General features: G+C 40.4%; 1 protein-coding gene across 1 annotated transcript in view; it reads right to left on the bottom strand.

Moving 5' to 3' along the window:
* SNX1 (sorting nexin 1) overlaps positions 1 to 16117 on the bottom strand; it is a 142926-nt gene extending 126809 nt beyond the window's left edge. Inside the window, exon 1 of the mRNA XM_030188008.1 lies at positions 15840 to 16117. Coding sequence (XP_030043868.1) covers positions 15840 to 15950 — 111 coding nt within the window. The 5' untranslated portion in view covers positions 15951 to 16117. The remainder of the gene's footprint in view (positions 1 to 15839) is intronic.
* Between the last annotated feature and the right edge of the window lie 665 nt (positions 16118 to 16782).

Below are 16782 nucleotides of genomic sequence, written 5' to 3'. Positions count from 1 at the left end.
ACGCCAGTAATTGGGAAGCAAAACCAGTGCTGGGCAGGATACAAATGCAATAAATATAGTCTACGCCCTGATCGTGACTGAATAAATATTGATGGGCTGTAAATTTTAAGGGGCTTCGACGTTACCTTCAGAACTTTTAGTACAAGAGTGCTTGGCAGACTTCCTGTGCCCTGAGAATGGCAAGGACAAATCAAACTCAGGTATAAAGTATCCCATACCATGTAAAATGAGTTTATCTTGTTGGGCAGACTGGATGGACTGTATAGGTCTTTATCTGCCATCATTTATTATGTTACTATTTGAATGATTTGGTATCTCACGCCTTCTGTAAGCCATCATGGCAGTAGTACAATTAAAAAAAAAAAATGGAGCAAACTATAATATATAGAGGCAGAGGAACAATAAGGCACAGTACAGCACCTATTAGTCTGTCCCTATGAACTATTGTGTAATCAGATGTACTATGCTGTCCTAATTTGATTGTTTCTGTTGTTATGTTCTATAGATTGTAAGCTCTTGAGCAGGGACTGTCTCTTTTCATGTTTGACTGTACAGCGCTGCGTAAGTCTGGTAGTGCTTTAGAAATGTTGAGTAGTAGTAGTAGCACCTAGGGCCCAAGAGGGAATAGTATGATACAAAAATAAAATCCTAACATAAGAATAAAACCAGAATACAAAAGGGAGGCATCAGTCACAGGTCAAGGAGGATTAAGGTATCATGTATCTGTCTTAGAAACAAGAAAATTATGGTCTTGATCAGGAAAGGCACAGCAAGACTTGGAGGAGTGGCCTAGTGGTTAGGGTGGTGGACTTTGGTCCTGGGGAACTGAGTTCCCACTTCAGGCACAGGCAGCTCCTTGTGACTCTGGGCAAGTCACTTAACCCTCCATTGCCCCAGGTACAAATAAGTACCTGTATATAATATGTAAGCCGCATTGAGCCTGCCATGAGTGGGAAAGTGCGGGGTACAAATAAAAAAATACATATATTTTAAAGGCATTTAAAAAAAAAAGTTTCAGTACAATGGTCCATAGGAAGCTGGTTCCCATGAAGAATCCAGTCTAACATTCCTTACAGGAGGAATAGAAATGTTAAGTAGTAGTAGTAGTAGGAATGACTGATTGTGTTAGAGAAATATGAAGTCTGCGGTGGCCGATGTGGAATGAGCAAGATAAAAGTATACTAAACTAGACTGCCACTTTACAAAATGTAACCAGTTCTGTTGATACAAAAGGGGAGTGACATCATAGTGTAATAATCAGAGACAGCAAGTAAGCTTCCCTGATAAAAAGCTTTCCCTGAACAGAAGGCATCAGAGGCTCACCCAAAGCAGCCGCTTAGGGTCCTGGAACAGCCCTCACACTCTCCCTAAACAGGCGGCCACTCCCTCCTCCCTTGAACATGGAGAACCATCCTCCCTCCCCAAACAGGAGGAAGTATGAACTGCCCCCCAGTTCCCCCTCCTAGACCCACTCCCAGGGCCTACCTTAAATCCTGGTGACCTTAAGTTAGGGGCAGGAGCTACCCCCAGACACTCCTCCCCCATGCCGTCTCCACCGTTAAAAATGGCTGCTGCGAGCTTTAGCAAATTGCTCCTGCCTAGAAACTGTTGCACCAACTAGGCTACTTGACCGCCAGGATGGTTAAGGTAAGCATTGGGGGGGGGGGGGGGAGAAAGACAACCCAAAGTTGGTTTCAAAATGAGGGCACATATGGATTTCAGGCCCATTTTGATGCTGAAGCCAAAACTTGGTCAGCCTGTAGAAGACACCCCAGCTTGCCTCAGGATAGGTTTAGAACCTCAGGAACAGGGAAAATCTAGCATGTCCTCAGGAAAGGAGTAGTTTGCAGTACACCAGATCACCTAGTGTGATTAGACAGTCACCAAACAGGTGGGGTGGTCAGAAGAAGCTCTGTTCCCATGGCTAACCCATATATATGTGTTGGAACCAAAGAGGCTAGAGATGGGAGGGGCACCCTATTGCTCCCTGGGAAGATCCTTTTAGAGCCTGAGGGAAGGACGATTGAGTGTATCTTCTTTAGTAGTCCTGCTCTGAAGTCTTCCGTTCTTGGATCCTTCTTCCATGGACTGTAAATCCCTATAATTTTCCTGAACTATTTCGATGATTTCTTGTAATTTTGTTTTGAGGAGCACGATAGAAATTTACAACATCAAGATATCTTTAATACAAAGACATTTCTATAAATACAGTAATAAAGGAGTGGAAGAAAGCAGAGTCTCTTGAACAGCTGATCTATAATCAAGAAACTTGTTTAGGATAAAATTTCAGCTGCTAAAATTTGCTTAGCCCATCTCAATTGATTATTATGATGTTGCAGAGTCTTACAGCTCTGAAGGGCAAAAGGAGGATCTAGTATTCCTCCATTCCCCATTCTGCCCTTCTCGGGGTCTTAGGCGTTCTCAATTCAGCAATAAACCAGTGATGATATATGCGAGAATGCTGGGAAGAAAGAAACGGAGAGGCCAGACTATCGCCAAGTGTTTGGGCCAAAGCAGTGGTTTTATCATCTAGAGATGGATGAGAAAGATGTGAAAAGTTAAAAGGCAGTGCTTAAAGAAAGGCTCTGACACACTATGTATTTTTGGTGGTTGGGATGCAGATTGGATAGTGCACATCAATCAGAGACAGCTAAACCAGACCAGAAGATGATTAGATCAAGAGACTGAGGTTGGGAGAAGAACAGGTTGAGAAGGAGGAGATGGGATTTGATATATCACTTTTCTGTGGTTAGTCAAAGTGGTTTACATATTATATACAAGTACTTATTTTGTACCTGGGGCAACAGAGAGTTAAGAGGCCCTTTTACAAAAGGTGCAGGAGGGCCTACGTGAGTACAGCAAGTGCCAAATCGGCACTAGTGTGTGAGTTGGGTGGTAATTCTGAATTTGGCATGCACCGAATTCCACCATAGAAAATAATTTTCTATCACGGGCCGCTTACCCGACGGTAAACAGTTGACACACACTGCATACTCACCGCGCAGGTAGCATGTGATACCTCACCGCTAGGTCAATGGGTGGCAGTAAGGTCTCAGATGCGTTAAAAAAAAAAAAAAAAAAGGCCCAGCACATGCCCAAAAGATGTGCTTGCACTAACGCAGGCCACTTTTACCATGGATTAGTAAAAGGACCCTAAGTGACTTACCCAGAGTCACAAGGAGTTGCAGTGGGAATCAAACCTGGCTCCCAGGCCACTGCACTAACCATTAGGCTACTCCACTGCTCCAGAATAGAAGTCATACCAAATAAATGCCTTCTTGAAGTTGAAGCAGTGGTAAAGGTTTTTTTTTTGGTTTTTTTTTATTTGCTTAGCATTTCTTCAGCAATTAGTCCGGCATCAACATCTGCTGAATGCAGTACTTCTATTTTTTTTTGTCAACCTTCCTTACTCAGGTTTCCTTTGTGTGCATTTCTCACTCTCTCCTGCAGCATGTTCAACATTTTGCATAGGTATGGGATTATCATTATTGTTTTGTAGTTAAAGGACACAAACTGTGCAGAGAGGATGAATTTACACCATTCGGCCATTTGCTCAATTTCCCAAATTTCATTACAGATTTTCCATACTTCCTTGACTACCCAAGATCCCAGTTCAGTAGGTACCTCATCAATTCCACAGCTTTTGTTTTTCAACTTCCTAACTGCTCCGTTCCTGTTTTCAATATACCATCTTTGCTGCTCACTTTCTTTAGCCCACCTTCTCATCCCCTTCAAGGCACCGTTGTGTGTTCATATCTGTATAGCTCTCGATGTAATTAGACCATCTTTGATACCTGATAATTGCAAGAACTTTCCTGATTTGTCTTCAATGGCTATCTTGACTGAATTCCCCCTTTTAGGTTCTTAATCCACTTGAACACTTCTCCTTGCACCAGCCTACATGTCAGACCTGATAGACCTACCACCCAGGGATGCTAAAAAATCATCCTGCACATTCCTTAATCTTCACTTCCCAAACTGCAAAGGTCTCAAATACAAACTAACGCATGCGTCAACCTTTTCCTATCTGAGCACACAATTCTGGAATGTGCTGCCGCGCAATTTAAAAACAATCTACGAACTAGCTAACTTCCGAATTCTGCTGACTCATCTCTTCAACAAGGCATACAACAATGATCAACAAATATGAACTCCTGTACACATATCCAGAACTACTTCCACTATATCTACCTGCCAAAATATTAACATGTTTTATCATCACACTACCCAAGATCCTCTTGCTATTACTAAATATATATTTTCTTATATAATTCTTATATATTTCTTATATTTCTCTTACTATGTTTGCTGAAAAATACTATCATGTTCTATCATTATCATGTTACCCAAAATACTTCTGTTATTACTAAATGTATACTTTCTCATGCATTGTCACTACTCATGATGTATTGTAAGCCACATTGAGCCTGCAAAGAGGTGGGATAATGTGGGATACAAATGCAACAAATAAATAAATGTAGTCAGTATGAGTATAGTTTTGTTAAATTCCTTTATTTATGGTTACAGTCATATGTGATTAATTTTAAGGTTACTCTATAAATTTTGTAACCTGTTGGTGGTCTGATTAAGCACTCCATCATTTTACTACTGGTGGGCATGGATATTATTTCTCACATGTGATGCCAAATATGTATATTAATCAGTCATGCACATTTACTTAATTTTATGACCTCAGTTTACAATTGCATTACATTTATTGTTTGTAAATATAAAGATGTCTAGATTTTAATGACATGTAACATGCATACTGTTATCCTTATGAAAACAAAAATACAATATCTCAGTTACAGTCATACCCCTGATGAAGATCTCTTGAAACATAGCTATGTCAGGCGTTTTTCATTAAAAGCTGAACTTTGATCCAACTTTTTACTGGTTGTATCTGCTTTCTTGTGTAACATTTCTGAGGTGTGGATCCCTTTGTCTCTTTTCTGTAATTTGAGTCCATGCCATTAAGCTAAAATCACATTATAGAGCTACTCTGCTATCAGATTGTGATGTTTTTCAAATGTTCACCTTTAAAGCAGGTAAATACCAAAGAATCATTTATCTTAGACTTGTATGCTTTATTTCTCCACCTACACTGCAATCAGACTTCACGTCAAAAATAAAAACTCACAATGCTGGTAGAAGACACAAATAAAGACTCCCTTGTAAGTAATTTGTTCCATTAGGAGAAACATTAAAGCTGTCACATTAGATCTCTCTTTGTTCAGAGTCGCATCAATCCAAAGATTTATCTAAACACAAGAAATGCCATTGTTTCATAAGAGATATTAGATATGACCTCACTTCCAAAACTGGAAGAATCCATAACAAAAGGTCTGGGGTTTGTGGAATAATCCTGCTTACAGTTGTCTTAAGTTAAAAATCGCAATATCTGCATACATTTTGTAAAGAAGCTGTAGGAACAAACATGCCATTTCAAAGTTGTATTTGTATATTTAGGTGTTTTCGCTCAAGCGATTGTCTGAACGACTGCCGAAGTTTTGTACGTGTGTTTCTGAAACTAATAACTAGACTGCCGCTGCCACTGGTCTAGCCACTGGCAATCGGTGTCAGTGAGTGTCCGCAGATCAAAGTCGTGAAGAGCCAGGAGGGTGCCCAGTCTCTACTAACAAATAGGAATCTTAATTTTAACAGTGAGATAAAATGAAATGGGGGATGAGGAGTTTCATTTACAGTTGAAGCCCAGCATCAAGATGTCACTGTCTAAAACCCTTGCAACAGAAGAAGTCAAATGGCAATGGTCTCCAAAATCATTTTTAATGTATAGATATTATAAAATGAATTGGACACAAAGAAAACCAATAAGGTTCTTAATCCTTCTAGAGTTGATATCTTCCCTTTAATTTGCATATGCATCTACTCACCTCTGGCACTCAAAAGACTTACTCTTGTGGCTCAAAATGAGGGAGCCCGGTTCAAATCCCACTGCAGTTCTTTGTAAACTTGGGCAAATCACTTAACCCTCTATTGCCTCAAATACCAACCTCGATTGTGAGCCATCCAGGGACAGAATACCCACTGTACATGAATGTACATCACTTCTATAGCCTTTGTATTTTATTCTTAATATACTGCACCATTTATATCACACCTGCAAGCCCAAAAGTTGATACACCTAAAAAGGAAAAAAACCTAATTCTGAATCTATAGGGGGAAAATTGAAGAATGAAGTCCACTAATCATTGTCTGGAATAGAACAACAAAATCAAAATCCTGATCCAACAAAGAAAAACACCAACTTAGTGCAAACATGAGGCTGCAGTTCTTTAGGGTTCCTTCACATCTCATAAGAACATTAAGAGTAGCCATACTGATGGTCCATCTAGCCCAGTATCCTGTTTTCTAAACAGTGGCCAAGCCAGGTCACAAGTACCTAGCAGAAACCCAAATTGTGGCAACACTCCATACTACAAATCCCAGGGCAAGCAGTTGCTTCCCATGTCTGCCTCAATAGCAGACTATGGACTTTTCCTCCAGGAATTTGTCCAAACCTTCTTTTAAAACCAGATACGTTAACCGCTGTTACAACATCCTCCGTCAAAGAGTTCCAGAGCTTAACTATTCATTGAGTGAAGAAATATTTCTTCCTACTTGTTTTTCAAGGAAGTTACATGGAAATACTTTTGTGTCCCCTAGTCTCTGTACTTATAGAAGTAAAAAATAAAAAAATTAATTTACTTCTCCAGTCTCCAGTGCTGCTATCTTGGAAAGTAATGGTGCTTAACCCCATACAGTGAATCCTGGGATGCACTGAGCAGGGTCAGTTTGTCAAATAAGGGAATTTTCCCTTATTTAGTAGTGTGGGTGGAGGCTCCCAAATAAAGGAAAAAAAATTTCCTTGACAGAATTAACCTGCTCAGTGCATCCTAGGATGCACTGCACAGGGTCAGGCAACAACATTTAAGGTATGCCCAAGGAACTTGACGGGGGTGCTACTAGAAGCCAGGGACCAATGTGCAAAGTTATACTGGGATAAGGAGTGCTGCTAGACATTCCCTCTTCTCAACCTTCTACACTGCCCTCTACTTGACAAATTTCTTGCATTATGCTCAAATCAGAAGCCAATTTTTCCGTGTGCATTGGGGTAATGACCACATTACCATTCATTTTAATGCAGTATGTGCCATGCTTACCGCACAAGTTAACACCCCACGCTCAACCACCTTTTACATTGTGTAAGCTGTAGCAAGCAGACAGACTGCTCATTAGACTGCCCACAATAGCTTTCTGCATTGGCCCCAAAATGCTTTATCCAGGTAGCCATGTTAGATTTTTATTAGTTAGATCACTTAGATATGTAGTCACAAAATGTATTAAAACACTTTTGTTGACCTCTGCTTCCTAAAAGATTTGGAAAACCATCAAGAGCTGAGTCACTGAGCCAAGCCTCTGAATCATTTTGTACTTACATCATTTCAACTGAATGACTTGTCTTAGCTTAGGGATACTGTTTTCTCCAGCTCAAGCAATTCTAAATTCAAGTGCTAATTAATCTCCCTGGCACTTTTTGTAGCTTGAAGAAAAACACACCCCTGTTTCCTAATAGGGAACAATTCAGTTTTCAGACTGAAATCTAAGTGCTGCAGCAGCAAAAACCCTAACTTTCAACTTTGCCAATCATTAATAGAAGAAACTGCAGTCGATTTTGTAGGAGAAATAATCCCATAAAACCTCAGATTTTTCTCTTGGTGTCGAGGTTTAAGCATAGCCTTATTACACTTGTGACATTTATTCTTCTTGCCTTAGTTTATATCTAACAATTATCTCAAAAGTTAGACAAGTAACATCTTTTTTTTTTTTTTTAGACATATTGAAATCTTTCTTCCCCAGGTATGTGGAAAAACTGTTTAAACACTTGTTTTCCCACAAAACAATGAGGCTTGATAAAAGGAATTTTCAAGCATGTTTCCCCAAGTTGCCTATTACATATTATGAACTCCATACGGAAAGCTCTTTAGCACAGTACAAGTACTATGGAAAGCGTTAGCAGCAAACCTGAGAGACTGAGACCATATTCCATATATTTTGGAATGGGAGCAAGGGTCATGGTATGCTCAAAATTAATTCATTTGGAGTTTACTACCACCTCAAAAGCAACTACATCTCCTTATCAAAAGAACTGCCCCCCCCCCACCCAGTTTTCCACTTATATATATGTATATACTTTCCTGCTCTAAAGATGACATGCCTCATCAGTCAAGAAGTTTCTAGACTTACCCTCAGTGCTGCCCCTTCAAGTGCAACACCTCCATGTCATGCTGTATGCTTGGATTTAAAGGAACCATCATCTTGCTCAAACCCAAACATGACACTATTGGACATATCCACTAGGAATTCTAGAGATAAAACTCCCAAATTGAAACAATGTCTCTCTGATGTTTGTACTTATGGTACACTGTGCCAAAATAAGTTTCCCATTACTAAAAAATAAAAATTCAACTTTTCTGCTGAATTTTTTTTAATTTTCTTTTTAAGATTGATATTAGCTAGTAGAATCACTAGTGGCAGTTTAACAGTTTTCACTGCAGTCTTTCCTAGGTCACATCATGAAATAGTTTGCAATAGAGTTGAAGACCTCATAAGTTTTTGCAATATCCAAACTTCCATTCTAGCACTCTCATAATGTGAGGCTTTAGCTTCCTATTTACTAATACTGAAACTCAAAGGTCATGCTTACAAGTCAGCTTTAAAAAGGGGAAGGGGCAAGTTAGCCAAAAATAAAGTTTAAATGCTAAAGAAACTTGTGTCATCTAATCCAGTAGGCTGCCCTTTTCAGTACTGTTTCCCAAAATACACATCCACCCACTGAATACTAAACTCTGTTAATTTTGACTTGCTCATTGCAGATTTATTTTTAAAAAATTTTTAACCCGCTTAAACCTAAGCGGCTTACAAATAAAAGACATACATAAAATAAATCAGGGCTGACAAAAACCCAGATGTTTGGCCACTGGAGCCGACAGAAGGGGACAAGGCCAGGAAGAGCAGCTGATCTGAACAAAAATAGAGAAGAGGGAGAAAAAAGGCTTAAAGGGAGAGGGAAAAGGAAAACAGCAGAAAACATTTAAACCAAGATCCCCCAGTCACCCTATATGTAAAAAAGAATTTGGATGGTGTTTAAGTACATTTTTGCACCTCGGTCTGAAGCAGTTTGATCCTGGCAAATATTCAGTTTATGAAACATGCAAGAATTAAGCAGGTCTGATTATAATCAACACTTAGGAAATGGATAGAAGAAGCCAAAATACCAATTGCTTATGAAAGTGCAGAGCCAATAATGGCCAGAAATCTAACGTTTGCCTGTACATCATCTACAAGAGTTTTGTCTGCTTGGATACATAAATAGGCATGCTTTACTCAGAAACTGTGTTCATTCCCTAAAGAAAATAAGGCATCAAACCAACCTGCTTTATAGCAACATTTAGAGCCAATTATCTTTCCAGGAAGTTTCCCCCAAGAATATCTACTACCTTCTTCCAAAACTTGGCAACCTTTCACATGTAACAGAACACCTACCTTCAGCTTACACTTCGGAAGCTTCACTTCAGTCCATAAAACCTGCTTTAAAAGCTCTCAGAGGGCAAACTGTCACCTTTTGTCATACTATATTTATATACCATCTCAACAAAACCCTGACCCAAAATACTGAAGCTCCTATATCTGTTAGCAGAGATTTCAATATCCCAAAGCAAGACTCCAACATTGCTGATGAACGCGCACACAGCTGTTTGTCATTAATCAAGATTAGTCAATGCCTTCTCATCCCTTTTTTACATTAAAAAAGAAAAAAAATCAGAGGTTTGCTGTTGAAAAAGAAAAATATTTTGACTTTCATTTCATTTTGAAAATGCTCAGTTTTCCTTTAGCACTAAGAGGCCTTTCTTACTAAAGTGTGGTAAGCAGTAAACGCATGAAAAACTACTAATTTACAGAGAGCAGTACTGGATTTTTGCTTTGAATGCTGTCAGTCCTAGGGGATTAAATCATGAAATTGAATTAGGATGCTGATCTAGCTTGATTCCTGATTGGATGGAAGTTTCTTACCCCCAGGCTCTGATTGGTGCTCCTTTACTCATGTGATGTTAGCTGAACATAAATGATTTAAATACTGCGGCCATTTTATAAACCGCAACGAATGAGAACCTATATAGTGTCAAGTTGTTTTTTATTGTTTTAGGAGAGTGACCTTGAGACAGCCATCGGCAAAACGTGTATTAATGTTGGTTTTGATGCGTCTCCTGTATGATTTTACATGCATCCTATAATGAAGGCTTAAGAAAAAGTTAAGCTAAGTATTTAATGTATTATATACTGATGAAGAAAAGGAAAAAAATATATAGTGGATTGATGATGATTACACTCATGCAAGGCTCAAAATATGTTAGCCTAAAGGTTGAAGCATGCGTATCTGATGGATCCAACAGTATTCCTATAATTGAAGTTTAAAGTGACCGTTTAAAAGATGTGTCTATTGGAACTGGGCTTGTTCCCTTTCTTTAGGTCAGTGGTTCTCAACCAGTGTGTTGGGACACACTGGCATGTCACTGAAATTCTGAGAGACAAGCATGCTTGTGCTTTTCTTAAAAACCATCATGTGTGCTGCAAGTTGGGGAGAGTTGGGAACCAGGATGTTAGGTACTTGAAATCTCCATAACTGGTCTCTACTTTTGTCATCAGCCTCAAAAGAAAATGGTGCAACTCACCTCTCTCGTCAACCCTGGCAGACACCACCAATACGTCATTATTAGCAACAATTACATGAAACATAGGGTTTTCCTTTGTTTAGCTGAAAACTGTAATGTTTAGTGTGTCACACATAAATATTATGTCAGGTGTATTACAACAGAGGAAAGATTGAGAAATCACTGCTTTAGACCCATGCAGGTTATGTGGGATGAAGGTAGCATTTAGGCTGGTGGCACTAATTAAGTCTCACCAAATACAGTGAGGGGGGAGGTAGTGGCTGGGTCCAAGACTTTGTTTTTCTTTTCTTCCATCCATACAGGCAAGCGAGGCAACAAGAAGGAGAAATTAGACCTTACCTGCTAATTTGCTTTCCTTTAATCCCTCCGGACCGGCCCAGGCCCAGTATTTTCTCAGTCTCCACCTGCTGGTAGGCGAGCACAACCCATCAGTCCAATCCTGGGCCGGTCCGGAGGGATGCTAAGGAAGCGGCTGATTCATCCGCTCTTTTTCAGTCCAACCATAGAGGTGGGGAGGCAGTGGCCAGCAGTTCTTCTTCAGTCCTGCACAGATCATATTGTGAAGGGAGGGAGAGGGTAAGCATGGACAACACTTTTCTCTCCTAAGAGCCCGATGACCTTTCAAGTTGTTGATCCCAACTGTCCCCATAATGCTGGGCCTCAAAGCTTTGGTACTCTAGGCAACCACCTAGCTTGCCCAACAGTTAAGACTGCTATGAATTTAGGAATCGAACCATCTTAATTGGATTCAACTCAAAAAGGAAAGAGCCAAGCCCATTTAGCTATCCAAGGTTTTAATAATATTTCTCAGAAGACTGGCAAAAAAAGACCAATCCCAGATATCTTAAAAACTTATTTTCTTTCTTTCATTCTTAGGATTTACCACTTTTTTAAAGAAATTCAACTAAGGCGGTGTACAAGATCAGTCTGAACACAGGCAATAAACATTATCAAAAGAAAAAATATTCAAACAATACATATGACACTGCATACTACTTACAACAAAACATCTTATTAGCATAGGGTGTAAGCGAAGGTGGAAGACAGATAAGACAGAACAGAAGTTAGATAGAGAATAAGGGAACTAACAAAGAAAGTTACAGGTGGAGTCAGAAAAGTGCATGAAAATGATCTCAGCTAGGCTAGGAGTGGATAAGCAAGTACTGTATTTGTGACCAGTGCTAGTCCTTGTATGCGAGACTAGCAAGTTAGCTACATCTTCCATTAAAAACTTGGGAGAAGAATCAAGCTGTCACCAGCTTCCTGAAGTAGAGATTGTCTTGTGTTGAGCAAAGCTTTTCAGGGAGTACATTCCAGAGTATGGAGGGTTACTCCAGAGAAGGTTCATTTGTGGGCGTCACATCATGCAATATCTTTTAGAGAGGGTGTGCTTAGAGACGTTCCATAAGATGACTTTAGCAATCTTGGCGGTGTGTAGAGGAAGATCCTGTTCAAGTACTCAGCCCAAATCCTTTAAGGGATTTGAAGATCTGACAGTTCTAAATTTAGAAGGTATAACTTGTACGGACAAGATATATATGTATATTCAGCAGAGGCACTTGTACATTTACTGTCACTGAATGTAAGTATAACATTTTGTGCAGATATTTTATATGTATAAAGTTATATAGCCACTGAGCTGTTGCAGATATACTTCCATATAATCACAGTTTACAAACTGGCAAAAAGGCTACCTTCATTTTTACCTAGAGCTGCAAAACGTGAACTAACTGATTAGCCCAGGGAAGAATTTATCACAATTTATATCACCTCCTGAACAGATGGGAACTCCACTTAAAACATAACACTGAAAAGATTGGTCAATAGACTCATCAGGAGAGTAAATATAACCACCATCTTGAAAAATAGCTTAGCCAAAGCTATTACTGACCTACCCACTTCATTACAAACCGAGTTAGTTAACACAAGTAAATGTAAGCTCCCTCTAAATTAAAATGGGCTATCCCACAACTCCTCTCCCCCAATAAAATGGAAAATAAAACATGTGGGGAAACTCTGTTATGCCTCGGTTTAAATATGATCCAATTCTCCCAAGTGCTTCCTGTTTTACAGTATCTGTGCTCATCTCGGTGCTGTGATGTTTTCCCATTTGACAGGTGTATGTATACCACTACATGCCAGGAAACCAATTTCAACTAGTCATACTATCTTAAAATACACAGAATTAACTTCATAATAAAGCTTAAACTAATAGCATCAGCTTCAAGCTATCATTTTGCTTGTCACCAGTCAGAATGCTCCCTTATCAAATCTTTCTCCAAAATGGCATAGCAATACCTTCTAAGTGGGCCAACGGTAGAACTCCCAGTCACACAAACATATGTACGCAAGCACTTACATTTCTCCTCACACAGAGACAGGGCAATGTCATTATGTAATTATTGGTAACATCTAATTAATGAACTTTAAAGATACAAAATTGCAAAAACGGTAAAGGGATCCTTTTACTAAGCTGCAGTAAGCACTAACTGATCATGTCCCACGGCAGTTTTGGAATTGGCACACGCTTCCCATGTGCTCAAAAATAGATTTTATTTTTTAGCACAGGGGGCCGTATTTGGAGGCAGAGAATAGGCATGCCCTGCACTAATCAGTTAGCACGTGGGCATTGGCACACACTGAATGATTAGCACAGGAGCCTCTACTGTCTATAAAATAGGTGGTGGTGAAGGCTCCTGTGCTAATGGCCACGCGCTAATTAGCACGTGGCCATTAATGGTAAAGGACAAATTGAAGCCATTTTACAGCCATGCTAGAAGTGGCCTCAATGCGTGGGAAACCCATATGCTGAAATAGTGCAGGCCACATTTTAGAGCAGCTTAGTAAAAGGGCCCCAAAACGTTTCATTCATGTCAGCTCTTTTGTATTTATTTATTGAATTTGATGATATACCATACTATCTAGTAACACCAATCAGAACAGAAGATTCTAGCTTCCAGTCCTATCTGGAAGCAAAACATGGATGACATTTCAGAGCCTCTCTCAAGAGTTCATGGTCCAAAAAAAGTTACCACTTCCTCCACACAGTATGAACCGAGGATTGCTACTCACCACTACCCTATGCCAAGTAGAGTACTGTAGCTGCATTTTACATTTTCTTTGGAGAGCAGAAAACACAGGAGCCATCTCTTTCCTTTGTGAAAGGCATCTAGGGAGAATTTCTGAACAGCCTTATGGCCCTCATGAAAAGATATTTGGTGCTTCCACAACAGGCTAAAGATTTTCATCTTATGAGCGATATATTTACAATGCAGGCCATAACTGGCCTGGGGATAAGATGACAAATCTTTGGGCCCAGACTAAGCACATGCCTGAAGCACACTTGCATGTGTGACTTAGTATCTAGATCCTTAGCCAGCCAGAGCTCAGCTTTCTCCACCAACTCCAGTACTGTCTCCAGTAAGTGTGGGACATATTTAGAAAAAAAACAAAAAAAACTTAGATATCAGTCAAAATTAGGATCAAGGAAGAGAAAAAGATATAGAAATGCTTTTGCAGCATTTGTTTTGCCTGAGTTTTTAATCTGATGTTTCAAGGCCTTTTGTCTCCCCAAAGATATTTAACATTAAAAAAAAAATCTCCTTTCCTAACTTGTTTCTCTCCCCTTCAGCCTCTCTTTTTGCAGCCCTACCATATTCACTGAAAACACTTGCCTCTGAGCCTTTGGAAAGGAAGTAGCATGGTTAACCAGGCAGTGGTTTTCCTGGTAATTTTGCCTGTTCTCTTCTCCTCTATCTGTATTTTGTAAATGGTTTTTGTTTTGATCTTTATTTTTCTCTTCTTTGGTGAACCAAAATGAGCTTTTCATTCACATCCCCTTATTAAAATGCCTGACAAAAGACCTGCTGCTGTTTTCATATTCCTTTTTATTACTGCCCATAGTTCTTTTTAACCACCAAAAGCCCCTAACGCCAAACATGGTTCTTAAGTCATTAGTTTTCTTAAAGTCTGCCCTTCTGAAGTCTAGGACAATTGTTCTAATCTAGGTTGGTTCTGAGCTAGTTTTATATTGAACTATACACTAGTCTGTTTCATACCACAACCTCAATGTTACTATCAGTTGTAGGTCCTGTGTATTATTTAGCAGAGCTAGCAACTCAACTCAATTGCTCAACACTCTCGCAAAGATTCCAGTACCAAACAGAGAGATTACGCAAACAAGTTCTAAATGAAATGGTTTTATTGGACTAAATACATTCTCTGCCTTGTACTGGTGCAAAACTAGTTCTATACCGATTTGATGAGCAGCATAATACTTAAAAGCTAGTCCACTCAAAATGTTAATACTAGAAAATCTTGTCTATAATTTATTTGCTAATCTCTAGTTTTGAAAACTTTATAAAGTTGTTCTTTTAGAACAGCATAAAATGCACAACGGCATTACTCCCCAAAAGATTACATTAACTTGTCTCGATTTCATAGAAACCCACTTCAGAGGTGCAGTGTATATAACACTCTATCCACTTACTGCTAGACTTAAATACCTGTCACACTTAGGGAAACCTTGTCATTTTACAGCAAACCCATATTGTGATGCACTATAAACTCAAAAGAAACGCCCCGTTTCTAACATTCGGATACCGTAAAAACCAAACAGGAGAAACCGAACAAAATTGCCTCCTTTGAACACCAGTATCAGCAGTGCTACAATTATTTTCCTCATTTGACAGTTTTGCAATTGCTGCTCTACTTCTTTCCAAAAACGAACACAATTTAAAATAAGTTGTAAATGCCAATATGCTAGAGCAGGAATACGGTTATTGTTCAAATGGCCGGCAGAAGGGTCCCTGCGGAGTACAGTGTCACCCTATATAGCAGCCCTGGACTGGAGCTGTTGCCGAGTGCAGCCTGAATACAGTTAGCTGAGGACACTGTCACTCTGCCTCAGATCACCAGGACAGGGCAAGATCAGTTACTTCGAGACAGGTTAAGGCCTGTACTCCTTGCTCTGGGTTTGGAAAGAAGCCAATGTTTTACGTGCTCACGCGGTCCCACCCTAGCCCTGTGACCAAGTTACCCGAGTTCGGCGTCCCACCCGGGGCCTCCAGCCCAGCCTTCCCCGCCGCCCGAGCTCCAGTAACTCACGCAGCCGGTGAAGATATCCTCTCCCTCCGCGTCGCTGTCCCCTCGTCCCCCTGGCTCCTCCTCGGGGAAGGGTGGAGGAAGCCGCTCCAAGCTGTCACCGTCAGCAGCCATCTTTCTGCTTCTCCCCAACACGGGACACAAAACGAGCGCGGCGCCGGCGCCCCCACTGCAACAAACAGAACTTTATTGAAAGGCGCGGCTGCGAGCAGCAGCAAGAGAGCCGACAGTGACCCCTACTGGACGCCCGTGCAGCGTCAGCTCAGCAGCAGCGGCGGTGAGCGGAGACTGTGTGAAGTAGGCGACGGAGAGGTAGGGTGCAGAGGCGGCGCGAGGGTGGTGGGCGCCCCAGACGAGACGAACTCTTCCAAGATTTCGATAATTAAACTCAACAATTGGAATTGGAAAAGGTACAGCGAAGGGCGACGAAAATGATAGTGGGGATGGGACGACTTTCCTATGAAGAGAGGCTGAGAAGGCTAGGGCTTTTCAGCTTGGAGAAGAGACGGCTGAGGGGAGATATGATAGAAGTGTATAAAATAATGAGTGGAATGGATCGGGTGGATGTGAAGCGACTGTTCACGCTATCCAAAAATACTAGGACTAGAGGGCATGAGTTGAAGCTACAGTGTGGTAAATTTAAAACGAATCGGAGAAAATTTTTCTTCACCCAACGTGTAATTAGACTCTGGAATTCGTTGCCGGAGAACGTGGTACGGGCGGTTAGCTTGACGGAGTTTAAAAAGGGGTTAGATAGATTCCTAAAGGACAAGTCCATAGACCGCTATTAAATGGACTTGGAAAAATTCCGCATTTTTAGGTATAACTTGTCTGGAGTGTTTTTACGTTTGGGGAGCGTGCCAGGTGCCCTTGACCTGGATTGGCCACTGTCGGTGACAGGATGCTGGGCTAGATGGACCTTTGGTCTTTCCCAGTATGGCACTAC

The sequence above is a fragment of the Microcaecilia unicolor genome, chromosome 1 (genome assembly GCF_901765095.1).
Source record: "Microcaecilia unicolor chromosome 1, aMicUni1.1, whole genome shotgun sequence".
Taxonomy (NCBI): domain Eukaryota; kingdom Metazoa; phylum Chordata; class Amphibia; order Gymnophiona; family Siphonopidae; genus Microcaecilia; species Microcaecilia unicolor.
The sequence above is the reverse complement of the archived record's forward strand: the minus strand, read 5'-3'. Positions and strand labels throughout refer to the sequence as shown.